At 41.4% G+C, this 26,722-nt stretch overlaps 1 protein-coding gene across 1 annotated transcript in view; it reads right to left on the bottom strand.

Annotated features, from left to right (window-relative positions):
* The window catches only part of MOXD1 (monooxygenase DBH like 1), a gene marked incomplete at both ends in the record, with an annotated part of 81,527 nt that extends 56,496 nt beyond the window's left edge, over positions 1-25,031 (bottom strand). The window contains 2 exons of the mRNA XM_082855994.1: positions 401-547; positions 24,768-25,031. Of these exons, the coding sequence (XP_082712120.1) occupies positions 401-547; positions 24,768-25,031 (411 nt within the window). The remainder of the gene's footprint in view (positions 1-400; positions 548-24,767) is intronic.
* Positions 25,032-26,722: the final 1,691 nt, after the last annotated feature.

Here is a 26,722-nt window from a genome sequence, read left to right as displayed (position 1 = left end):
ACTTTAGAAATTTACAAAAATGAATCAGTTACAATTCAGATGAATTACAGCCTAATACTCAGTATCATAATTCTCTCTTGTGTAATACAATTTTTCCAACCTTTATCTATTACCTATTTTAAAACTTTATAAAGAAGCTAAAACCTTTTATAGGTAAAAATCTCACACACTTTAAACAGCTCTTCAAAATTTTAGATTCACATAAAAATTGCCTTCATTGAAATTTATAGCCTTAGGTTTTTTTGTGGCTTCTAAAGAGAATTCAAAAATATTCCAAAGACTATGTGACTTTGCTGTTAACGGTTATTTTAAAATATTTGTTTCTTTTTATTCTGTAAAGTGTTTCCCAATTGCAAATGTACACTCTATTCATGCCTGCATTCACTGATAGACTCCTTACCGTTATACTCTTGTCATTTATGTCACATGTATGCAGTTCTCTGGTAAATTCAATTATTGTGTGTGTACTATTTTCCATGGCATATTCTAGGTGGTAATCTTGCTGAACATCTTTTTTCAATTCTCTATTTGCATTTGTAAAATAATCCTGTGGAAAATATGAAAAAGAAAAATTAGGATGTCCTAAATTCAGGGTGAAAATAATTTAGATTAAGAGTATACATATATCACCTTAAAAAATTAATTCTCAGTTTGCTTATTACAAAACCCTGTATTTATAGTCATTTTTTAAGTCCTGGGAATTTCCAAGGGGCTGGAGTATGGGATACTCCATAGTTGGGACTAGGGACAGTTCCCTAGGAAACTGGTCCATATTTTGAACTTCTGGCCCTTCAGGAAAAGGCAGTAATGGATTTATAGTATCACAGAGCACTGAAAGAGATGGAATGAATGAATATTCACAATTGCTGAGTACTTTTTCCTCATTCTGCAAATGAAAAGAACTTCAACACTGTGAAATGGCTTGCTCCAAATGAAATAACTAGTTCATGGCAACACCAGGACCAGGGCCAGGGTCAGCACTTTTCCACTGTTATACCTTGTGGTGCTTCCCTTCTGCACTCCTAAAAGCAAGGAGACCCATCCTGAGATTATAGGTTGTTTTAGTAGGAGCTTCAATGGCATATGTTTATTAAAATGAAATGCAATGGGAAAATATGGAAAGAAATGACACTAGTTGAATTATAAGATATTGAAAAGCTAGGGATGTTTTGTTTTGGTGGTTCAGCTATAATTTTCATACTAAGCTTGTTCAGTGGTGTAAGACCACTTCTGGGAGGCAGACAGATGCAATGGAGAGGGCGTGGGCTTTGAGATCAAATGACTAGGATCTGACCCACAGCTCTACTCTGAAATGTCTTGACGAATTGTTGAAGTCAAACTCTGAACTTCTGTTCTAACATTAATAAAATTGAGATGACACATACTTATTTTGTGGATTTTGAAAGATAAATAAGTGAAATAGTATATGAGGGAAAAAACTGCCAACCATGGTTAGAGCTCATTCAATGCCAATCTCCTTCCCTCTTCTTCAATTAGAGTTTGGTTTTTCCCGAAAATAGTCTCCATGCTTTCTACCATTAGCTTTCTATGTTTGGAGTTATAAAAATCACGTTGTTAATTTTTATCACTAACAGAAAACACAAAATTTGCCGTAATTATACTGGTTTTTCAGTACATAAGGATATTTTATTTTTGATGATCACAAAGACTTGATTTAGAATAAACATGTTGAAACATAATTATAATTAGTTTTTCTAACACTAAAATCAACATTTGAAGAAACGATTGCATGCTTGACAGAGAAAATACAGTGTACAAGAGAAGAACCTTAAATTGTCTATAACTGTCATACTCAAATGGATGGTATTTGGCATTTCTATTCCTAGCATCTATTTTCTTCTTTTTGGCCTTGCGGCATGTGGGATCTTAGTTCCCCAACCAGGGATCATACCCGTGCCCCCTGCAGTGGAAGCGCAGAATCCTAACCGCTGGACCACCAGAGAATTCCCTCCTAGCACCTTTTTAAATTAGCTATCAAGTGTGTGTAAATTTGATACCCAGGGTACCAGATCTAGATACTGTTCAGACCCCACATTATCAGTAATGCACAGAGCCTAACTAACCTCTTTCACTCTGGTAACAACTACAACTTACTGTGTACATTTTATAGTTTAATCATGTTACACGTATTAACTCATTTAATCTTCAGATCAAGTGTATGAGATACAATGAAGCACAAAGAGGTTAGCATCTTGCCCAGGGTCACACAGCTGGTAAGTGGTAAAGCCAGTATTGAAACCTAGGCAGTCAGATCCTAGGTTATCCTTCTTTACTGTTCTACATCATAGTGGCCACTGCTGGAAAAGGACGGGTTAGTTTCTATCTTTCTGGCTACAAAATCATCTTATCAAGTTTTTTTCACATAAAATGTTACTTCTTCTACTGCTGAAGTCAGGGTTTGTCCAACATTTTTTCCTGAGAACCAGCTGTAATTGTGGAAGCAATTCAAATGAAATATTCCTATGATACTATGGTTTTCCCACTTTTGATCACATAGATTTCAGTATGTAAATGAAATAACAATGCCTGTGAACAACAAGGGATTTAGATAAACTGACTGTGCCTTTACACCAAGCTCACATTTCATTACGTGATTCAAGTAGTCACAGTTTTTGCAAACAAAAGGAATACAGTACAAAATGTAATCAGTTCAAAGAGTAGAATAATTATCCCAGTCTTGCAAATATGTTTCCAAAACCTTAGTCCCACAAAATATCCAGCTGGCTTGCCAATTTTCCATTTGTTTTATTTCCACTCACCAAAACCAATTCCTTTCAGCTATTTCACCTTTTTCTGGCTTTTCAGATAACTTAGCTATGACAAAGCAGGAGAAACTTCATTCAGGACTTACTGAAAATCCCTTGCGCTCATCTGCCTCATGTAAACCACTGAGTCTTCAATATTCAGAAAATTGATACATGAGAGAATTTCAGTTATGATACATGACAGCTCACATCTTGCCTTCTTTCTAGTATAAATAATATTACTTAATGGAATCATTAAAAAATCAATCTAAAATAAGGCAGGAATAATTCAAAAAGAGTCATGTACCAAAATGGTCATTGCAGCTCTATTTACGATAGCCCAGAGATGGAGACAACCTAAGTGCCCATCATCAGATGAATGGATAAAGAAGATGTGGCACATATATACAATGGAATATTACTCAGCCATAAAAAGAAATGAAATTGAGCTATTTGTAATGAGGTGGATAGACCTAGAGTCTGTCATACAGAGTGAAGTAAGTCAGAAAGAGAAAGACAAATACCATATGCTAACACATATATATGGAATTTAAGAAAAAAAAATGTCATGAAGAACCTAGGGGTAAGACAGGAATAAAGACACAGACCTACTAGAGAACGGACTTGAGGATATGGGGAGGGGTAAGGGTGAGTTGTGACAAAGCGATAGAGAGGCATGGACATATATACACTACCAAATGTAAGGTAGATAGCTAGTGGGAAGCAGCCGCATAGCACAGGGATATCAGCTCGGTGCTTTGTGACTGCCTGGAGGGGTGGGATAGGGAGGGTGGGAGGGAGGGAGACGCAAGAGGGAAGAGATATGGGAACATATGTACATGTATAACTGATTCACTTTGTTATAAAGCAGAAACTAACACACCATTGTAAAGCAATTATACCCCAATAAAGATGTTTAAAAAAATAAATTAAAAAAATAAGGCAGGAAAAGAGAAATATAAAGCAAAGAGTAAATGGGACCAGCAGAAAACAAATAGATGTAATTGAAATGAACAAGAAATATTACAACAGATCCTACAAACATTAAGAGGTTAACAATTTTATGCACACTTTGATGTAAAAAGCTTGAATAAATTAGATGAGAAATGGGCAAAATACCTGAAGGACACAAACAAGCAAAACTTAGTGAAACAGATACTTTGAATAGCCCTATAGTCTACCTATGGGTAAAAATCTTCCTACAAAGAAAATTCTAAGTCAAAGTGTTTTCACTTGGAATTTCACCAAATATTTAAGGAAGAGGTAATATCAATTCTTCACAAACTTCCAGAAGATAAAAGAGGAGGGAATACTTCCTAACTCATTTTTTGATGCCAGCATTAATCTGATACCAAAATCAAAGACACTACAAAAAAGATCAATATCTCTCATGGGCCTAACTGCAAATTTTCTTAAAAATACGTAGTAGCAAATAGAACCCAATACTGTTAAAAAAAAAAAAAGAAATAAAGATATTATGACCATGCAGTGTTGATTTAACGTTAGAAAATCAATCAATGCAATTCATTATACTAAAGTCTAAAAAGGAAAAAAATCATACAATCATCTCACAAATGTAGAAAATCCATTTAAAACATTTATTCATGGCAAAATCTGTCAGTAAACTAGCAACAGAAGGTACTTCCTTAACCTTATAAAAGGAATCTATAAAAACCTATAGCTAATATTACACTTAACAATGAAAGGCTGAATTCTTCCCCACTAAGTTTGGGAACAAGTAAGTCCTGAAAATAAGGCAAGGATGGCCCTACTCCCCACTTCCAGGAGGTTCCATTGTTGGTTGTCCGCCTGTGACAGTTTGTCTGTTATTCCCATTCCCTAATTACAGTCATGGAACTTCTGTCCTTGACATTATACTACACTGTCTTCATCTTTCAGCCTTTGGGAATCTCATCTACTCCAGGAGTTTCCAATCATCACCTTTATTCAGGATTACATACCCCAAAAGTCCATTGGATACCCTCACTTGGAAGTCTTACCGTCTTTTCACGTGCAATGTATCCAAAATTGTATTCACCCTTTATCTATAAGGATTTTTATTTCCTGGTACTGCCATTCTCCCAACCATCCAAATTCAAAACCACAGTTTTATTAACTTCTTCCTTTACTACTCACACCTCCACAGATAATCTCTGCTCCTATCAGTTCCTCCTTTAAAAAAATAACCCAGCTTTTACTTCTGCTCCATTCAGCTTCTCCTACCTCAGTTCAGATTCTATCACCTCATACTTTTGTCAAGGTCTCCCTTGAAAATCACTCTCAAAGTGTCATTACATTTTATTCAACAGTATAGAGTGAAAAGTTCTATAATTTAGATTCAAGTTTCTCTAGAATTTAGCCTAACCTGGTTTTCCAGAGTGTCTATCATTAATCTCATCACATGGGACTCCCCTGGTGGTCCAGTGGTTAAGACCTCACCTTCCAATGCAGGGGATGCAGGTTCGATCCCTGGTTGGGGAGCTAAGATCCCACATGCCTTGTGGCCAAAAAACCAAAAACATAAAAACAGAAGATATATTGTAACAAATTCAATAAAGACTTAAAAAAAAATCTCACCACATGATCTCTATTATCTATTTATTATTCCCCTCAAATAATCTATCTTTTTCAAGCCCTTTGCTTTTGTTCATTCTTCCTCTTTATCTCCCCACTCTCTTCACCCCACTGAGATATCCACTCCACTACCTCCACCCACTGAAACAACTCCACTGAAATGCTTCCTTCTCTCCAAGACTCATGATTCTCTCTCCTCTACGAAGTTTTCTTTGAGCATTCCAACTGGAAGTGATCATTCCCTCTCTGAATTTTTATTCCTCTATTTCCATGCCCGTGTTGCATGCAATATATTCTACACACAACATTATCTTCTCAACCAGTGGTAATTGCCTAGAAATAGACAGCAAGTCCTGTTAATCCAGTTATAAATTTATACCTTTAGAAAAGTTGTTTACATTGTAAATGGAACAAAAAAAGGGAAAAATAGATTATTTTCCCATTTGCTCTCAAGTATATTTACATATGGTTAAGACCTGGTGTGGAAGGTGTTTAACCAGATGCTAGAATGAGTTTGGGTCTGCATGACGTGTGATGCAGACACATCTGGCACTGAAATTTGGGAACGCTGTTATGACCTTTTAGCCCCTAAATGGACATGAATCTTACGAAACTGACATCAACATTTAGAAAAAGAGTTTATACATGCCACAGCTCTTTGAAATCCTTTAACACTAGGATGGTATTCCCTACCTATTTTAGAGAAATTTTTTTAAAAAACATATCTGAGGAAGGGAAACCCTATTTTAGAATGTTTTCTGATGTTAATTTATATCCTCAGTGCCTAATGGAGGGACTTGCATATTGCAGAGCCTCATTAAATACGTGCACTTTTGAAAGAAGAATCCTGCCTTTCCTTTTGCTAAATCTAAATGCGGGGATAATCTTGAAACTAAAAGATAAGGACCCATAACTTATCCTCCGATATTCACATCTTTGTGGTAAAGGAACAGTTTAACTTGGTGGGAGCAAAATATCCCGCAGTAGCACCTACTTTCTTCCTTCAGCCTGTATTAAGAAGATACATGAACTATAATCAAACACAGGACTGATGGTGTCAATATTATACCGTAAGAAATGGCATATTGGCAAACCTTAAAAGCACAGTTAAATGAGGCAAGAGGAGAGAAAAAGGCAAAAAAAATCTGGGTCTCAAATTTCTTATCATTCAATTATTCTCCCTGGGAGGAAGGAGAGACGGGAGGGAGGAAAAAAGGAAGAAGGAAGGAGGAAAATAAAGGGAGTCACTCAGAGAACAATCTCGAGAATTTATCCTGCGGATTGGCCAAACCAAAAAAAAGTATATTTAGCGAGTTAAAGGGTTTCCTGACAGTCTGACAAAGAGATAAATGTTATACAAGGGGATAATTAAATGGAATACTTATTTTGTTACTAACATCTTCTAGGGGGAAAAAAATGGAGAATGAAATTAACAGCAAAACATTCACCAATTAAGAATTTGAATACTGATAACATCACCTAGAAATTTATATTCACAAAACCATACAGTATAGTACTTATGGGCTATTTAAGGAAATTTTCCGGATCAGTTTTACTATCAGATTTTCACCTTTAGAATTCGAACAAAATGGTGCCCCTCTCTCCCACTCCACATCCCATTTAGCAAGTGGGGCCAGATGCAGCTTCACTGTACATCCGTGGTGAAGGCCATTCCTCAGCCACCTTGCTGTAGTGTTTGATATTCCAGGACTTATAAAATACAAATAGAGGGCTTCCCTGGTGGCGCAGTGGTTGACAGTCCGCCTGCCGATGCAGGGGACACGGGTTCGTGCCCCGGTCCGGGAAGATCCCACTTGCCACGGAGCAGCTGGGCCCGTGAGCCATGGCCGCTGAGCCTGCGCATCCGGAGCCTGTGCTCCGCAACGGGAGAGGCCACAACAGTGAGAGGCCCGCGTACCGCAAAAAAAATAAAAAATAAAAATAAATAAATAAAAATTAAAAAAATAAAAATAGAAATATTGATCACAGTGTACTCACATTGTCATGGTCTCATTATAAAAATAACAGCCATTATAAAAATCTCATTGTATATGTATTAAATATATTTATAAATTATAAATGTAACATAAAATGCTGATAAATAAAAGTAGGTTCCGATTAAGTATCATTAAAAATTGACTTTATGAGGGCAAGAGGGTTGAGGAGGATTCAGAGAATCATGATCCTATAGAGATTTTGTAAGTATTTAAGAATAAAAATATGTAGATGTTTTAATTGTGTAAATATAAAAGCTGGTATGCAGAAGTCATTCTTCTTTGTACTTATTCATTTTTAATGTTCTATGAAGTGAAATGTGAAGTAACATTTCCCTAGATAAATGGTTTTATGTGGATTTCAATCATATTCTAACTCAAATATCTGCATAAATATCAGCTTCAATATGAATTGTCATTGAGGTATTATTTTTTGTTTTTATTGCGGATTATTATATTAATCATGTATTAACCTTGTTTATACTTTTTAAAGATAAAATATTAGCTTTTACCTTTGAAAATTGAGTTGATAATTAGACTCTGGTAATAAAATTAACCTGCAGTGGTGTCATAAAAATATTACTTCTAGATGAACCAGTTTGCAAAGCAGAAATAGAGACACAGATGTAGAGAACAAATGATGGACACCAGGGGGAAAGTTGGGGTGGTGGTGGTGGTGGGATGAACCAGGAGATTGGGATTGACATGTATACACTGATGTGTATAAAATGGATAACTAATAAGAACCTGCTGTATAAATAAATAAATAACTAAATAAAATTCAAAATAAATAAAATATTACTTCTGAAGCATATTCTCACAGGATATTTTTCCTTTTGAACATGTTATGCTTTGAAATAAATGATAAAGTGTATTACTGAGGTTTCAAAACGCTGTGTGGCAATAGTAAAGACAGCATCAGCAGAAGTTGGCATTAGCATTTCGCATGGTAGCCAGAGTACGGACTGCCACCTTCAAACTAAGATAACAAACCAAAAACACTAGCTTTGATAATCCACAAGATTGCTATGACCTCTCGTTAAAAAACATGATTACACAGATGTGAAACTGGTTCTCACTCATTGTCAGTCTTTTTTTTCCTCTCTTGAATAAAATCTCTGTTAACAGAAAAGAGCTTTGACCGGTGCTGTGTTAAACAGGATGAAGTGAAAACTCTTTATGGGTGTAATAAAAGATATGAATAAACCCCGGTTCAGCCTGGGGAACTGAATGTAAGCACAGCTGCAGAGGGACCCTTGAGAAAAATGTTACCATCCGTCATCATTTTCTTCAACAGGTGCTTGTAGTTTTTCTTTTTCTAAATCACAAAAGCCTTGTTACTTCCAACATTCCTGTTTGTAATATCCATTTCTATAATAAGTGTTATGGTAGTTTAATAATACCGATAGTATAATAATAGATATTTTTGTGTTCAAGAGAATCCTTGATCCTAAAAAACCATAAAACCGTATAAACAAACTATATAAACATAATCTTCAGATTTCAGTATAAGCTGATTTTAATGTTATTTCTTCGCTAATCTTGGAAATTTGAGAGGAATGTCAAAACAGAAGGGGCTTGCCTTCCAGAAACCACTTCAGATAAAACTGAAACTCTCTAGCTCTAAGAAGGGATCTGTTAAATGCTGCCAGTACGCCTAAATGTGCGCCCTATTGGCTTGCGTTCCATGAGGGGCCCACCTGCGCAATCTGTCCTTTAAGTGCCACCTTCTGGAAATACACATCCTGAATTTTCTCCCACAGCCAATCATCTCATTTTAGTTTTCATATAGGTCATTTAAGACTTTGCTATAATTACAGAATTATCAGATAAAGTGTAAAATGAAAACTTTGACTCGATCTCTAACAATAGGCTTCAATGGAAAAAACAATTCCAAATCTTACCATTGACATAAGATGTTACTTTACTTTCACCGTATTCCATCACTTTAATTTTTTAAAAAATTTAGATGACTTCTCTTAATTTTCCATGACCAGTTTATGAAAGGAATAAATTTTGAAGAGAAGGCCCCTTCCTTCCTGCCTTCCCTCCTCTGTCCCTTCCTCCCTTCCTTCTTCCTCTCCTTTTTCCAACACATATTTCATTGCATTACTATTCCTCATTCCTGATGTAGGGCTGAGAGCACACGACTGTACAGTATAGACAGTATAAGACAAAGTCCTTATTATAATCAAACTGATAGTGGAGTTGCAGGATAAGCAGACAATTTTTTAAACTTAAATAACAATATAACCAAAAATATTTTGATAAGTGCTTATAGGAAAATAAAACAGAGATTCTAGACACAGATTCGAAAGCCTTTGGGTTGAGGGATCAGAAAAGTCACCACTGAGACACAAATTTACTTTGAGAAATAAACTACAGCTAGGAGCCAGCCATGGAAAGTGAGGAGGAAGTAGGTCTAGGAAGAGAGGGCAGCTATTGGAAAGGACCTAGAAGGGGGCAAGGCGAGGTTTATCCAGTTTGGTGAAGCAAATAAAAACCAGGGTGACTCAACTGTAGTGCCTGGAACAGAAAAATGAGGTCAACAGAGATCACATGAGGCCCCAGATGCTGTGAACGCCTTATGGGTCAGTATAGGGAGTTCAGATTTAATACTAAACTTATATAGAAGTTATTTGAGCTTGAAGCAGAAAGAGACATATTCTGATTGATATGAAAATATATATATACGTGTGTGTGTGTGTGTGTGTGTGTGTGTGTGTGTATTACTGTGGCTACCGTGTGGAGAATGAAAAGAAGAAAAACGAAGAGCCATGATCAGAAGACAGGAGTCACACAGTGGTCCCAGGGGTTCAAGCTTGAGTGGTAGTAGTAAAACTGAAGGGATGTGGGCAGGTTTTAGATTTAGTTTGGAGGAAGAGTCAATAGAATCTGAAGAGGTGGGTTTTATATGTGGGAAGAAGGAAGGAGAAGAAACAAGGATGACCCCTAATTTTTGACCGGAGGTACCCAGAGGTGCCGTTTACTGAGATGGGGAAGGCTGGGGAAGAAGCAGACTTAAGATGCTACCTAGACATCCAGGTGAGAAGGTCAGGAGGCAGAGAATATGTAGACTGCTCTTAGATCAAAAAAATGCATCAACCAAGCTTCCGAAACTTACCAACTTTTATTCAGCCTTGAATATAAAGGCTCCTGAAGCCCTCCAAATTCTTTTGAGTATATACAAGTCATAAGACATTCTTTTTTTCATTTTTTCGGTTTCAAAACTAATACATATTCACTATATATGATTAACATATATTCACTAATATAATTCAAATATACTGAAATATATAGTAGGGAAAGAAATGAAATACTCTCACAACTAATATAAAGATTCAATGCACAGCTATCCACAGAGACAGCATATCTTTTTGAGGCAGGTTAAAAAACAACATAGACAGTTTCATAGTTGCTAATGTCTTCCCTTCTGTTAATTTCTAGAATAACCTAAAAGCAAGATTGTGGAGAAAATTTCTTTTCAGCATCACACTCAAGTTGGAAGACAGCCTGAAGGATACCTAATCCTAGCTCCTATCGAGAGGATCTCTCTCAAAAATGTTTTTAAGAGAGGATCACACAGTATTCAATATCTCCAGTGACAAAGCTCATGAGTTTACAATCTCACAAGGCAACTCATTCAATTTTAACACCTCTGATGGTCAGAAATGTATTTCTTACACTAACCTAAAATAGAGTATACTAATTGGGTCTTTTTTCTTCCTTCTGGAACCTAATAGGTAGCATCTAATCCATATTTCTTGAGGAAGACTGTCCACTATTTCACGGGCAATGATCATGTCTTTTCTAATTGTTCTTTTTCCAAGCAAACATTGCCAGTGGTCTCCCATTACTCAAGTACCCCAATTTCCAGAGATTTCAATCATCCTTGGAATTCTCCTTTAGAATGACCCAGTTCACCCACACATCCTTTAAAGAAGTTATTCAAGAAGGTATCTTCTGTTACGGTTAGCCTAGTACAGATTACAATGTCAGTATTACTTCCCTTGATGTAAACGTAGAGTTTATAGGCTAATATTGCATATTTGCGTTCAACAAGCACATCTTTTGAGCTTAAGAAGAACTAATATTTAGACCTTTTTCATATGAATTCCAATTAAGTCCAATTTTACACATTTTGTACATACACAACTAATCTTTAAACCAAGCGTTTAACTTTATTTGTATTCTCAGTGAATTTTTAACTTTTAGTTTCCTTCCGTTATTTTAATATACCACTATCCTTTTTTTTTTACAACTTTATTGGAGTATAATTGCTTTACAATGGTGTGTTAGTTTCTGCATTATAACAAAGTGAATCAGTTATACATATACATATGTTCCCATATCTCTTCCCTCTTGCGTCTCCCTCCCTCCCACCCTCCCTATCCCACCCCTCCAGGTGGTCACAAAGCACCGAGCTGATCTCCCTGTGCTATGCAGCTGCTTCCCACTAGCTATCTACCTTACGTTTAGTAGTGTATATATGTCCATGCCTCTCTCTCGATTTGTCACAGCTTACCCTTCCCCCTCCCCATATCCTCAAGTCCATTCTCTAGTAGGTCTGTCTTTTTTTTTTTTTTTTTGTAGTTGAATTTTTAAATTAATTTTTTTAACATCTTTATTGGGGTATAATTACTTTACAATGGTGTGTTAGTTTCTACTTTATAACAAAGTGAATCAGTTATACATATACATATGCTCCCATATCTCTTCCCTCTTGCGTCTCCCTCCCTCCCACCCTCCCTATCCCACCCCTCCAGGAGGTCACAAAGCACCCAGCGATATCCCTGTGTCATGCGGCTGCTTCCCACTAGCTATCTACCTTACGTTTGTTAGTGTATATATGTCCATGCCTCTCTCTCGCCCTGTCACAGCTCACCCTTCCCCCTCCCCATATATCACTATCTTTTGAGTCCTTATTCTGTGGACTAATGTAGGCAGTCTGTTATCAACATGTTGTGACATCCTAAGAGACCTGCCAATTACTTTAGAATCATCCAGACACACCATTGATTTATTACCACAACTACAGGTTGGTTCAGCAAATCAAATGCAAAAGCAAATGCAGTCTTGTGAGTATAACTTGTGTTTATTGAAACCATGCTGACCTCTAGTCACAAACCAATTGCTTAGGGCCAAGCATTCACAAACCAGTTGCTTAAAGTTTGTCCTTGAATTTCCTCAAAAATTACTATCGGGCTTCCCTGGTGGCGCAGTGGTTGACAGTCCGCCTGCCAAGGCAGGGGACACAGGTTCGTGTCCCGGTCCGGGAAGATTCCACATGCCGTGGAGCGGCTGGGCCCGTGAGCCGTGGCCGCTGAGCCTGCGCGTCCGGAGCCTGTGCTCCGCAACGGGAGAGGCCACAACAGTGAGAGGCCCGTGTACCACAAAAAAAGAAAAAAAAATTACTATGAATCTCCCCCATCTACTCCTTCAGTAGATATTTTTCCCCAAGTTGAAAATCCGGGATGTTTCTCTCCATGTAATCATCTGACAATTCTGATATTTCACTGAGCGACTCATTATAATAATACCTTGTATTTATTGAGTACTTTTAATGTGCCACATACTCTGCTGAGAGCTTTACATGCCTATTTCATTTAATCCTCACAAAAGCCCCATGCGTTAGATATAATTCCCTTCTTCATAAAGGGAACTGTCACTTTAGAGACGTTAAGGAGTTTGCCAAGGGCCACACAAGGAGTAAGTAGCCAGCAGTGCTGGGATTCAGAGCAGGGCTTCCTGCGTTTAGCTGCTCAGCAGGTATTTCTTGAGGACCCGCCAGGCACATGGACTCTTTCCTGGTCCCTCAGGAAGCCTGTGGCAGCATGGCCATACTCATCCACCTGTAAATGTTGCATCCCCACCCTAATAAAACACTAATCATCCACCACTCCTGCTTCTTTTCCTCCTCTCCCTACTGCAACTATAGCTTTAGGGCATTTCACTTCTTATTAGCAACCTTGGAAAATGAAGGAGGGAAGGAAAAGAAGATCTATTTACGTAACTAGAAAGACACTTCAGAATTTTTCCAAATACAAAGGGAGTCCATTTTGTCACTGGTAATTCTAAAAGAAGATTTTAGAGCAGAACACGCCTCTTGAACAGGCTGAGAAATTATCTAAGACTTTCATTTATTAATATTCCTTTAATGCCCTGTGGCCATATATAACTTATGAATTTTAGACTCTGTGTGGGCAGATATTCCTGTTGCTTAGAAATACAGCAGCTAGTACCGACTGACAAAAGGTGTGTAGGAATGGTAGAGGGCTATGAGGAGGAGGGAGATTTCTGGCTCAGCATGTTTTAAAATACACCACTACCCACAGTTCTTCCATTGCTGCTCTCGTTTCAGCATGTACTTTCGAGAAAATACTTAGGAGTATCACCAAATCTGTTGAACATTTCAGAAGTGTTTCAATTCTAGAAAAACCCACTTTATTTTTCTACTTTACAAAATAATCTTAACTATCTAAGCATATGTTTGCCCTTGCTTCAAACATCAAGTGGTCACTCTGAATTGCTTTGTCCAGAATCCTGCTATGCGTCCCGATGCCCAGTGCCTGGAACCTTCCAAGCTTCTATAGGTGGACCACACAGGAGTCACCCGATTCTGATCAAAGAGCCTAACCACATAAGGTCAGTAGTTCCCGAACTTGTCTGCACATTTCAGAATTGCCTTCACAGAGTCAATTAAGAAACTTTAAAATATATTAATGCCTGTGTCCACCACCCCACAGAGATTGTGATTTAATGGGTATTAAGGAGGGATGGGGGTTGCCTGGATGGTGAAAGTTTTAAAAGATGCCCTGGTGATTCTAATGCGCAAATTCGGGAATTTCTGATGAAGGAAGTATCTTTCCCAGTTCTCAGTCTTCCATTAGCTCTGCCTGCTCACCGCTGGATTCCAATCCACCGTAGCACAGATCCACCTTGGCCCTGCCCAAAGGAATCTGGACGTCCAAAGTACCAGAGGCCTTGCTTCTACATGGTTTCATCTACCAAGAACTTCCTTGTATGAGTGGGTTTCTGTGCATGAAGTTTGCAGGGGGAAAAATGGTAGCAATTTAGTTGTATCTAAGAAACTGAGACTTCCAAGTTTTAGTCTAAAAATTGCCTGAAAGATGGAAATCTTCCCCAGACGCGTGTGGTTTGGTTGCTCTAGCTTCTCAAAGTCCTTTAGCTCTCTCATATTATTGAAGACGAGAAAGAACACAGAGTATAAGAGAAAAACATTCATGCCTGGTATTAAGAAAGAAACTCCTATAAAATCACTGAGTCTGGGCTTCCCTGGTGATGCAGTGGTTGAGAGTCCGCCTGCCGATGCAGGGGACACGGGTTCGTGCCCCGGTCTGGGAAGATCCCACATGCCGCGGAGCGGCTGGGCCCGTGAGCCATGGCCGCTGAGTCTGCGCGTCCGGAGCCTGTGCTCCGCAACGGGAGAGGCCACGGCAGTGAGAGGCCCGCGTACCGCAAAATAAAATAAAATAAAATAAAATCACCGAGTCTCTAGATCAAAGCCTGAAAGACTCTAGTTGAGCTTACTAAACATCTGTGTGACAATGCCACAGAAATAGAAAAGAGAGCTCATGCGGTTGAGACACGTTAATTATATTTCCTCCAGGTAGGCAGTCTCCTATATTCAAGGTCTACTGAGTCCTTTGATGCCCATGCCAGATAATCTTCTTCATAGTATATGATATTTTCAATTGTAAACACTATGGTTAATCTTGAAAGACAACCTTTAAACTTGGGATATTTGTTTTCCTTCGTGTTTTGATTCTAAGCATCCCAGTCTAAAACAGCCCCACTGTTGTTCCTTATCACATCACCCTATTTTAATTCTCTGCACAGCAGTTACCACTTTCTGATATTTTTGTTGCTTGTTATTTGTTTATCCCCCATCAAAATGTGAGCCCCCTGATACCACTGATTTCCTCCCACTAAATGCTATATCCCCAGCATCTAGAACTGTTCAATAAACCTTCCACAAATATTGGTCAAGTGAACGAATGAACATTCTAACATTCTCTGCCTATCAGTGAGTACTTTACTAAAAGTCATATGCAAGTCCCAAATGATTCTCATGCTGTGTGGCCTGGAGCCTCAGGCTTATACATCTACAAAATGGGAGAAATAAGATATTGACCTTACAGAGCTATTGTGAGAATTACACGAGATAACACACTTTAAGGACTTATCATAAGGTATGGCATATATTAAGAACTCCACGAGGGATTTCCCTGGTGGTCTAGTGGTAAAGAATCCACCTTCCAGTGCAGGGGACAAGGGTTCCATCCCTGGTCAGGGAACTAATATCCCACATGCTGTGGGCCAACTAAGCCCGTGCACCTCAACTAGAGCCCACGTGCCACCAACTACAGAGCCCACGCACCCTGGAGCCTTTGCGCCACAACTAGAGAAGAGAAGACCCGCACGTCACAACTAGAGAGAAGCCCGCTACCACAACGAAAGATCCCACACACCTCAACGAAGACCCCGCATGCCGCAACTAAGACCCTACACAGCCAAAAAACAACCCAAGAACTCCATGAGTGAAAAATCACATCATAGAAATGTATATCTATGACATTCATAGTACAACAAAAGTAGTGAGAGAGATACAATGATTTTATCACTTTTTAAAAATGCATTTTATTAACATGTTTTTCACTATTGAGGAAGAAAACTGTTAATATGTTTTTATGTAAGCTACCAGTTGCTTGTAGGAGAAGAAAGACCACCAAACCAGGACTGAGAGGAAATGAATCCAGGCTACTGATCTGTATGGTCTCCAACAAGTCGTTTAATAGGTACCTAAGGCCTAGTTTCTTAACCGTAAAATTGGGGCGGGGGTGGTTTAGGAAATTTAAGGGGAATCAACTGAACTCTGAGCTCTTACGAGCAGCAAGTAAATGCCCAAAACATCAACATTTAACTTGTAAAAGCAAACATTGTTTAAAGATTTTCTCATAATTTTTGGCTACATTTGATGACGACAAAAGACCTCAGTAGTAAATTAAATTTGGTCTATACATTATTTGCACAGCGCTCATATATAATTCCATTTTTACAGTTAACAAAAAGTGATATATTTGAAGTTATTTTTATTTTTGTAGAATTCTCTGCTTATGTGTGTGCTGTATGTTGTCCTAATGTGAAGCTTTTTTTTCCCAGTCTATTTTAAAATTTAACAAGTTAAAAAGACATAGATTGGGAAGAGGTTTCCTGGAGAAATATTCTGTGTTTAAAAGTTCTGTACTAGCGGCCACTGGGCCGCGGTTGTGGCTGAAGTCTTGCCGCCAGGGATGGGCCCCAAGGCCAAGAAGCGCGTGGTGCTGCCCACCCGCCTGGCGCCCCCCACGGTGGAGCAGATCCTGGAAGACATGCGGGGGGCACCCGCCGAGGACCTAGTCTTCACCGCCGTGGCCCTGGAAGAGTAAATGGTCAGCGGGAGCAGAAGGGAAAGAACCTGCAGGAACCCAAACACATGCAGCCCTTCCCCCTCGTTCAGCAACAGGATCATCCTCGGGACTCGGGACCGATGAGGCAGTTTTGCTGAAGAGCGTGCCAGTGGGGACCAGCCAGGGGAAGGGGCTTAGCAACACAAACCTACAAACTTCCAAAGCGAACCTGTACGTGTGTGTGCACAGCAGCACAGTAGGTGGAAACAGCCTGAGTGTCCACCACCAGATGATGGAGAAACACACCGTGTCCCTCCACACACGGGGACGTCCCTCAGCCACGAAAAGGGTGAAGCCCTGACCCTTGCTACCACATGGATGGACCCTGAGAACACGATGCTCAGTGAGAGAAGCCAGACACAGAGTGTGTGATTCCATTGATGGGAAACGTCCAGAACTGGCAGATCCACAGACACAGAGCATGGGTTCGTGGTTGCCTGGGGCTGGGGAGGGGGATGGGGGGCTGAGTGGTTAATGGGGACAGAGTTTCAGTTTGGGAAGATACGATTAAAAATGGTTAAGACAGTAAATTTTATGTTACATATAATTTACCACAGTTTAAAAAAAAATGTTTAGGGAATTCCCTGGCGGTCCAGTGGTTAGGACTCGGTGCTTTCACCGCTGAGGGCCCGGGTTCAATCCCTGATTGGGGAACTAAGATCCCATAAGCTCTGCAGCATGGCCAGAAAAAAATTAAAATAAAATTTTAAAATGTTTAAATATGTAATTATAAGTTGGAGTGGGGAGCTTCCAAAGCCTTTTTGCTTCTTAATCTGGAAACTCCACTCCCGGAAACCCACACAAAGGAAAAAAATAACAATAGGGGAAAAAGAGGTTAAACTGAACTGTGCATGGGGCACTTTCACTGGATGAGCCACTCGGCTCATCACGCATCCCTTGCCTGACTGACAGACACCAGTGACATGCCAGCATTTCCATCTCGGGACCCCTGTACAATCTGAACATTTTTTTGAGGACCCCAAAGAGTTCACTTGGGTTACAGCTCAATTTTTATCATACTGCCACCAACAACAAAACAAACATCCCAATCAAAAAATGGGCAGAAGACCTAAATAGACATTTCTCCAAAGAAGACATACAGATGGCCAACAGGCACGTGAAAAGATGCTCAACGTCACTAATTCCTAGAGAAATGCAAATCAAAACTACAATGAGCTACCACCTCACACCCGTCAGAATGGCCATCGTTAAAACGTCTACAAATAACAAATGCTGGGGAGGGTGTGGAGAAAAGGGAACCCTCCTACACTGTTGGTGGGGATGTAAGTTGGTGCAGCCATTATGGAGAACAGTATGGAGGATCCTTAAACAACTAGAAATAGAATTACCATATGATCCAGCAATCCCACTCCTGAGCATATACCCGGACAAAACTATAATTTGAAAAGATACATGCGCCCCTGTGTTCATAGCAGCACCATTTACAATAGCCAAGACATGGAAGCAACCTAAATATCCATTGACAGATGAATGGATAAAGAAAATGTGGTATATATAGATACAATGGAATATTACTCGGCCTTAAAAATGAATGAAATAATGCCATCTGCAGCAACATGGATGAACCCAGAGATTATCATACAAAGTAAAGTAAGTCAGACAAAGACAAATACCATATGATACCACTTTTATGTGGCATCTAAAATATGACACAAATGGACTTACCTACAAAACAGAAACAGACTCATGGACACAGAGAACAGACTTATGGTTGCCAAGGTCGGGGGGGTTGCGGGGAGGGATGGAGTGGGAGGCTGGGGTCAGCAGGTGTAAACCATTATAGACAGGATGGATAAACAACAAGGTCCTACTGTAGAGCACAGGGAACCATATTCAATATCCTGTGATAAACCATAATGGAAAAGAATATAAAAAAAGAATGTATATGTAACTGCATCCCTTTACACCTGAAACTAACACAATATTGTAAATCAACTATACTTCAATAAACAAAAAATATTTACCACAAAAAAAAAGTTCTGTACTAATTATTTTTTAAAAGTTACAATAAGCAGGGCTTCCCCGGTGGCGCAGTGGTTGAGAGTCCGCCTACCGATGCAGGGGGACACGGGTTCGTGTCCCGGTCCGGGAAGATCCCACGTGCCGTGGAGCGGCTGGGCCCGTGAGCCATGGCCACTGAGCTTGCGCGTTCGGAGCCTGTGCTCCGCAACGGCAGAGGCCCGCGTACTGCCAAAAAAAAAAATAATAAAATAAAATAAAATAAAGAAAAAAAAGTTACAATAAGCAGCATTGTGAGGCATCCATAGACAGAGGTGTTTTTTTGTTTGTTTTTTGTTTTTACATATGGATCAAACATTTCCAGAAACATGATATATAATGAATTCATTCCTTTTGCCAGCAACCTTATTTTAATAAGGCTCTATTACAAATGATGAATTAATAAACCACCGTTCACTTTCTTTGAAGTGGATTCTTGCCTCTCCTTCCAAGAATCCAGAAATAGGCTGTTGGTTGCCTGAAGTCTTAAACCTTGATGGTCAATTCAGGTGCACTGTTCTCTTCGCTCTTACTCTGCCCTTTCCTCAGGCTGGCGCTATGAAATCATCTGCTCTTCCAGGGAGAACCACACAGCTGAAGAGTATCCTGGTGTGTTGCTGTTCCAGCTTACATTGGTGCATGTGTACTTATTACTAATGCACAAAGCATGAAGCTTGGAGAGGTCCCTTCATCATCTGGAAATTGATGGTGGGGGGGGAGAGGACATAATTTGAAGATTTATAAATATCTCTTAACAAAGCCCCAGCTGAGCTGTGTCAGGGTTGCACACTCTCTTCGCCTTTCCCTTACAGCTTTTCAATTTGCTTTCCAAACATTTCTTTGTTGCCGTTGGCCCCGGTGCACTTAAAAGGAGCACATCGTTAACCACAAAGAATGCTCACTGTTTTCTGTGATTTCAAATCACAGCATAATTTCCGAACATTTCCTCAGGGAGCAGCCCTGCAGCAATTACCCTGCTGCTGAAGACTTCCTTCTCATCACAGAAAAGTTTCAGTCCTAGCGACGGCCAACCAGCAAGGCTGTAACAAATGATGACATAGGTTTCAGCCTCCATTCCCCAGCGATTTACACCCCCAAAGGAAGAGTGAATCCATTTTTGTGCAAATTCAACAGGCACATCTGACAATGCTGCCCTCTTCTCCAACTCACACAAGCTAGGCATTCATCAACCCGGATTACTTCCCCCAAATGGGGACTCACAGTTGCTAAGTGGCTTGGGTCGGGGTGGGATCACTCTGTGTCAAAAAGGGGCAAAGTACAAGGAAAGGACACGAATCTGAGTGCATCAGGGAAGTGAGAGTTGAGTTAATTCATTGAGACAAAATAGTGAGGCTTTCCAGAGCCGAGGCAAGAGGAAAGACCGCTTCCCACCCCCACCCCTGGCTGTTCTGTGAAACACACTGTCTCGAAACTGACCTCAGCAGCATCCCAGGGGTAAGGTGTCCCCAAGTGTAACCCGATCCAGAGCAACTTACCCAACAGGGCACACTGGGACGGGCTTTCACAACCGCGTTTCTCTCTTTTCTTTACCATTTTGATGGTACCTGGTTATACAACATTTGAAGAAATATCTCCAGACGGGGTCGGAGGGTTACAAAACGGGCAGGGCAAATTTCCACAATACCTCATCTCTGGGTGTGGTTTTAAGGATGTCCAAGCCAGTATACTGCCTTGAGGCAAGGAAATCAAAATCTGATTTTTCACTCCACAACTCTACAAGCAAATGTCGCGCTGCCCTCCAGAGACAGTCTCATTGGGTCCAGCCCTGAATTAGTGATGGGCATCACTGAAAAATGTGGGTTTGTGGAGGTTTAGAACTCTTTTTCTGGGGGGAGGGGTGGAAGGAATGGGGACTGGGAGGCTAACCATTCACTAACTTCTTGTGAGTAACGCGGGTGTGCGCGCACGTGCGTGCGTGTGTGTGTGTGTGTGTGTGTGTGTGTCTGTGTGTGAAGGGGGGGGTAAGGAAAGAGGTGAAAAAGTAAGCACTTGCCTCCCAAACCGAGCAGTGTCAAGAGAGGGTGACTACCTGGTGACAGGTACTCAGAAGCAGTGCTGGAAGGGAACCGGCAAGTTGGTGACGATGGGTGTGGTTGCGTGGACTTTCCGAAGATGGCCACACTAATACCTTCCCCTCCCATGTGACCTCCTCCCAGCATGATGCTGAGGTGGCATCTACATTCTCTCTTCAATCCAGTGGGGCTGTGACTACAGCAGAAGACACAGTCCGTCATTCCATGGCTAAATTATAAAGGGCCATCCAGTTTCCACCTGGGCCTCTCAAGATGTTCACTCTTGGGACCTGCCTCTCTGCCTTTTCTGGATTTTCATAATTTGGGTTGATTCTTTATTAACTTTAGCTTCTTTTCCTCTTGGTCCCGGATGAAGCTGTCCATGGGATATATCTCAGCTGAAATTGTGTATGTACGTGCGCACTACAGGGTGCTTTGTACAACTTTGAATTGTGGCTGCTATTTACCAATCAGAAGGTTTTACTTACACACACACACAAACTAAAAATCTTTCTTCTCTTGGGACTTCCCTGGTGGTGCAGGGGTTAAGAATCTGCCTGCCAATGCAGGGGACACAGGTTCAAGCCGTGGTCCGGGAAGATCCCACATGCCGTGGAGCAGCTAAGCCCGTGTGCCACAACTACTGAGCCTGCGCTCTAGAGCCCGTGAGCCACAACAACTGGGCCTGCATGCTACAACTACTGAAGCCCGCGCGCCTAGAGCCCGTGTTCCACGACAAGAAAAGCCACCACAATAAGAAGCCTGCGTACCTCAAGGAAGAGCAGCCCCCGCTCACCGCAACTAGAGAAAGTCCACACGCAGCAATGAAGACCGCAGCCAAGAATAAATAAGTTAAATAAATAAATTTTTTAAAAAAGTTTCTTCTCTCAAAAAAACAAAAACAAACGGAAGATCTGGCAATACTCGATTTGCATTTCTACATAACAGTAATTCACATGCAAAAACTCGGGTTTCTTCTCTCCCCTCTACTCTGCTGCATTACAATCCTGCCTGTTCCACTCAAGACTTGTCACTCTTTTACATTTGCTGCTTGACCTCTACATGAATTTGGGTTTATGACATCTGTTTCAACGACAATTCTCTGCCTGGCTGGTTAGGATTTATTCTTAAATAGTTATCCAGGAGTTAACATTCTATTGAAAAGAAGAGTTTAAGGTCATCAGTTTAATAATAAACTGAGTTTAATAATCATCATTATTAAAAGTCATAATACTAAAAGAATAAAAAATATGTAAAGGTCAAGTTTTTTTAATTAAATAAGAAAGGATGAAATAAAATATATAGAAAATAGCCACAAGGGGAGGTGACTAGGATGTCAACTTAGGTTGTTATCATACACTCTAATGCCATCCTACATTGCGCCCCAGAAGCCAATGCTTTTTGTTGTATTGTTTCATGCAAAATTTGTTCTTTTTTTTTTTTTGCGGTACGCGGGCCTCTCACTGTTGTGGCCTCTCCCGTTGCGGAGCACAGGCTCCGGACGCGCAGGCTCAGCGGCCATGGCTCACGGGCCCAGCCGCTCTGCAGCATGCGGGATCTTCCCGGACCGGGGCACGAACCCTGCATCGGCAGGCGGACTCTCAACCACTGCGCCACCAGGGAAGCCCCAAAATTTGTTCCTATTGGGAGTAAAATTACACAAAATTCAGTCTACTAATGGAATCACATACACAATGTTTAACAACCCTATTTACCTTTTGGTATAGTTGCTGAGGATACCCTTATCACACCATTGCATGAAGAATCTCAAATCAATAGTTTCTAGGGGGAAGATACAATTTCAAGAGTTGGGAAATGGAATCACCCAGCCTGGATGATCCAGCTGGAACTGATACATTTCTTTTTATTTTTAGTGTCTGGGGTCTTTCATTTTATTAAAGAAGTTTTTAATAAATTTTCTTTCTCCTTAACTGATAAGCATAATTTTTATTGTATATTATATGTCCTAAAATGAATGGGATGCTTAAAAACATGGAATAGTAAAGGATGTCAGTCAACTAAGAAAATGGTGACCCTTCATACATAAAAATAAAGATTTCATCTCCTTAGGAATAAAAACAGAGGGAAAAAGTCCTACTTCGCGCTCATTAAATATATTGGGAAAGGATCCATTTCCAAGGCTTATTTCATAGTGATATGTGTTCAGTAATCACTTTAAGAAAAGTTCTATGTTTCAAAACCCATCTAAAGAGCACTTAATTAATTCTTATGTGATCTCTATGAAGAACCACCAGCAGTGTGAAAATACTGTAGTTTAACAAACCCTGTGTTTGTGGTGTGCCCATTATGGCATGTTGAAACAGAATTCTACTCTTAGTCTTTCATTTGATATCAAATTGGATGGGCTTTCTAGAACTGCTACTCTTCTGGGGAAATCAATAGCAAGTTATCTTTTAAAGTATACATGCTCTGTTTTATGATATCACTATAGTAAGACTTGCGCCCTTCAACAAAACTTGCAAGGATAGTTAAGGGGCATTTGACTCTCCCCACCCTAAAAAACCCAACAGACAAACGAACAAAAAGATGTGGCTCAACAGGTGTTTAAATAAGGTATTGTCTACTTCATATCAGAAGAGAGCTAAGTTATTCAGCTAGTGAGGCCTGTGTTTGGGGTCAAATTCTTGGTTTACAAATTTAATGTCTGAGATGCTCCAGAAGGAGAAAATTTATACATTAATGACTTCAACAGAGTGTAATCCTCATATAACTTTACTTTCTTGGAGTTGTCCTTATTTTGGGGAGGAAAGGACTAATTTATGAAAATATAGACAACAGAACGGTTTTAAAGTTTTTATTGCTGTCATTTTTTAAAATTTCTAGCCGGAGTTAAAAGGCCAATGCCAAAATTAGCGTTAAAAATCAATTGCAGAATGTTGTGGAAATCAAACTTAGAAGTCAGAAATAAAATTACTGCGAAATGCTCTTTGAAATCCATCGTGCACATCCGATTTTAACATCATCAAAGCCTTAACACAATGCCAGAGCAACTAGTTTTCATCTGCATCAAGAGACTTTTGGCAATGGTCAGCATTTTTGGATGAACTTTGATAAGCAACACTATATTTACCACGATGTTATGTCGTCGTGGAGAAGTGTCCAAATGTCGGTCAAGATCGAACAAAGATGTCCAGAAAACTTACCTACCTAATCATTCTGGTCATCTCATAATTTAAAAAAAAATTTTTCCTATTCATAAAAACATCTGTGAACAGGCAACGACTCTACTCGGGCTCTTTCAAAGCAAAACTGTAGCTGTCAAATTGATTTTGTTTGCTATTAAAGTAAGTGAAAAGTTTTGCCACTTAATAGGGGGTTTTGCCTGGGGACTCCAGGTTTTGTAGGTTTTGCGGCTTCCTAAACGGCTCTCAGAATAGCAAGCTCCTAGCGATTCTTGGGGACCTTTCATTCATCTCTCGGGTAAGGTAGCTGACCCAGCCCGCGAGCCAGGAGGCTTCAGAATAGCCGAGATATGGGAAGTTCTGAGATCCCCGACCCTCGATAGCAAGACAGCAAATGCTACAGCTCTCTGGTCCCTTCAACCCTGAGAGCTGTCTTGTTAGGCCCCCAAAGCCGGGGTCCCTCTCCTTTCCTGTGAGGGATGAAGGGGGGGTGCGTGGCAGGTGTGTACCTGGGGGATGTATTAAATGGGGCGCTGGGGACAGGAAAGTGCTCAGAGACGAAAAGCTGCCTGGGGTCACCGTGCTCAGCGGTGAAACCTGGGCGCCGGAGGCTACAGGATCGGACGGCGAAGGCAAACGGGTGACGGGCAGGGGCGGCGGAGCGGCGGGGCGCGACGGCGTCCAGTCTCGGCCGGAGGGAAAGCCGGGTGGCCCGGGGTCGGGACCGGCCGGGACGCGGAGGGGCGGCTCCGAGAGGGGACGCGCTTACCTGGAGGTAGGGCCGCCCGCGGAGCACGCCGCCCACGACGATGTCGGCCGCGGCCATGGTCCCGGTGGGCGAGAAGCCGAAGCCCACGTAGCCGGCGGTGCGCACCTCGAGGCGGAAGGCTAGCCGGCCGCCCCGCGGGCCCCAGCTCAGCCAGTACTTGCCCTCCGAGTCGAGGAGGGTGCGGTGCGGGAAGGGCCGGCCCGAGCCCCCCGCCGCCGCGCCGGGCAGCAGGCCGCACAGCAGGAGCAGCGGCCAGCGGCACATCCTCGGGCGCGTCCCGCCTGGCGGCACCTGGGCTCCCGCCGCCTGGAACGCGGTGGGCGCACGCCGAGCGGCGGCCGAGAGCCGGCGGCTGGGCACCGCCCCCCGTCCCGCCCGCCGGGAGGGGCCGGACCGTCCCGCTCTCCCTCCCAGGCCCGGGCGGCCCGCCAGCCCGTCGGCCCGGGTCCCGCCGATTCCAGCTGCGTCCCGCCCCTGCCGCCCATCCATCTGCCACCCCGCGCCCCTGCTTTGGTCCCCGAGGTGGGATTCAGTGGGGAGCGGAGCGACGGACGTCCTGGAAGGAGAAAGAAGGAGGTGGAAGCCGAGGCAAGGGGGTCGGGGGCAGAGGGAAAAGGAGCGGGGAGAGTGAGCACGTCTTGGGGACCAGGGGGTGGGGATCCCAGGGGAAAGAATAAGGAATTGCCGACAGAGGGTAAGTTTAGCTTAACCGAGGAGGGGAGGACCCGAGTAATCAAAGGGATAACACTGGGTTTGCTGGAGGGCAAGTAAGAGAAAGTCCCGTCCTGGGTTAACCGCTTAATATTTCGGTATTCGCTGCTGTCGATTTTCCGAAACCATTGTACACAGCGATGCCTCTACCCCGTCGGGAACACGGTTCACCTCGTCTAGCGCAACTCTCTCACCCTTTCATCGAGTCTGGGGAGATCTGGTTCCTGACGGCAGGAGTCAGCACCTTCAGGCTTGCCTCCTTCTGCCTGGTTTTTGTTTGATTTGGTTTGGTCTTGAGGGGACAAAATTCTGCCAAACCACTCTGCCATCAGCAAATAGGTCAGGGTTGAAGCATCATTTGGGAGTTAGATTTTAATTTGATATCCTCGTTTCCTGCTCTTTCAAGTTCTGGCCATAGTCATGTTTATCAAAAAGTGTTTTTGTCTCTACCTTTGCCCACATCACTCCTGTCTGCAGAATGCTAATTACTCCGTGTGGCAACTGCAAATTACCTTCTTTATTTATTCATTTATTTATATTCTGCCATGTTTCAAAAGAGTTCTAAGGTGGCTTATAAAATACGAATAATACAAAATATAAAAATAAGAGGATATCAGATTAAAAAAATATGGGTAAGAAGAATACTACAAATATGTACTATTTACTTTGGATTTGGAGGCTCCACACAAGCTGCTTATATTAATTCTCTCTCTTCGAGTCACGTTTCAGCCTGTTTTTTCCTGCTCCTATTTTCTCTTGCCATTCCTTTTCCCATAACTTTTCCAGAGTTGCCACCATGCATCAAAACTGTGCTCTCCCAAAGATTCGGGCATATTTGACTAATTCTGGAAAGCAACCTTCCACCGGATCTGTTTACCAGGGAGTTCAGGGAGTTGCTTGAGAAGGGACTCATCCCAAGCAGAGAGGGGACTGAAGTCTCCAGGTTTAGTCAATGACAACAGACCACCATCAGAGTAGAGCAATGTTGAAACCTTGGGATAAGGCAAGAAATAAAAGAGCCTGTGAAGCCTTTAAAGAACTGAGGCATTGAGAGTATGAACTACCAGCCGCCACAGGGCTCCCTGGGCAGACATCAACTTCAGCAAACTAAGAATCGCATCCTTAGAACTGCATTTATACAAGCACAGGGGCATGGCTACTGCTGTTGCTCTGGCCAGGAAGAGAAAGGGAATGTGGAGAGAGAGGAACAAAATGGTGGACATGGAGGCCAAGAAGAGTGGGTC

The sequence above is a fragment of the Leucopleurus acutus genome (genome assembly GCF_964270905.1).
Source record: "Leucopleurus acutus genome assembly, chromosome: 15".
NCBI classification, from domain to species: Eukaryota; Metazoa; Chordata; class Mammalia; order Artiodactyla; family Delphinidae; genus Leucopleurus; species Leucopleurus acutus.
This window is presented reverse-complemented; position numbering and strand designations above follow the sequence as displayed.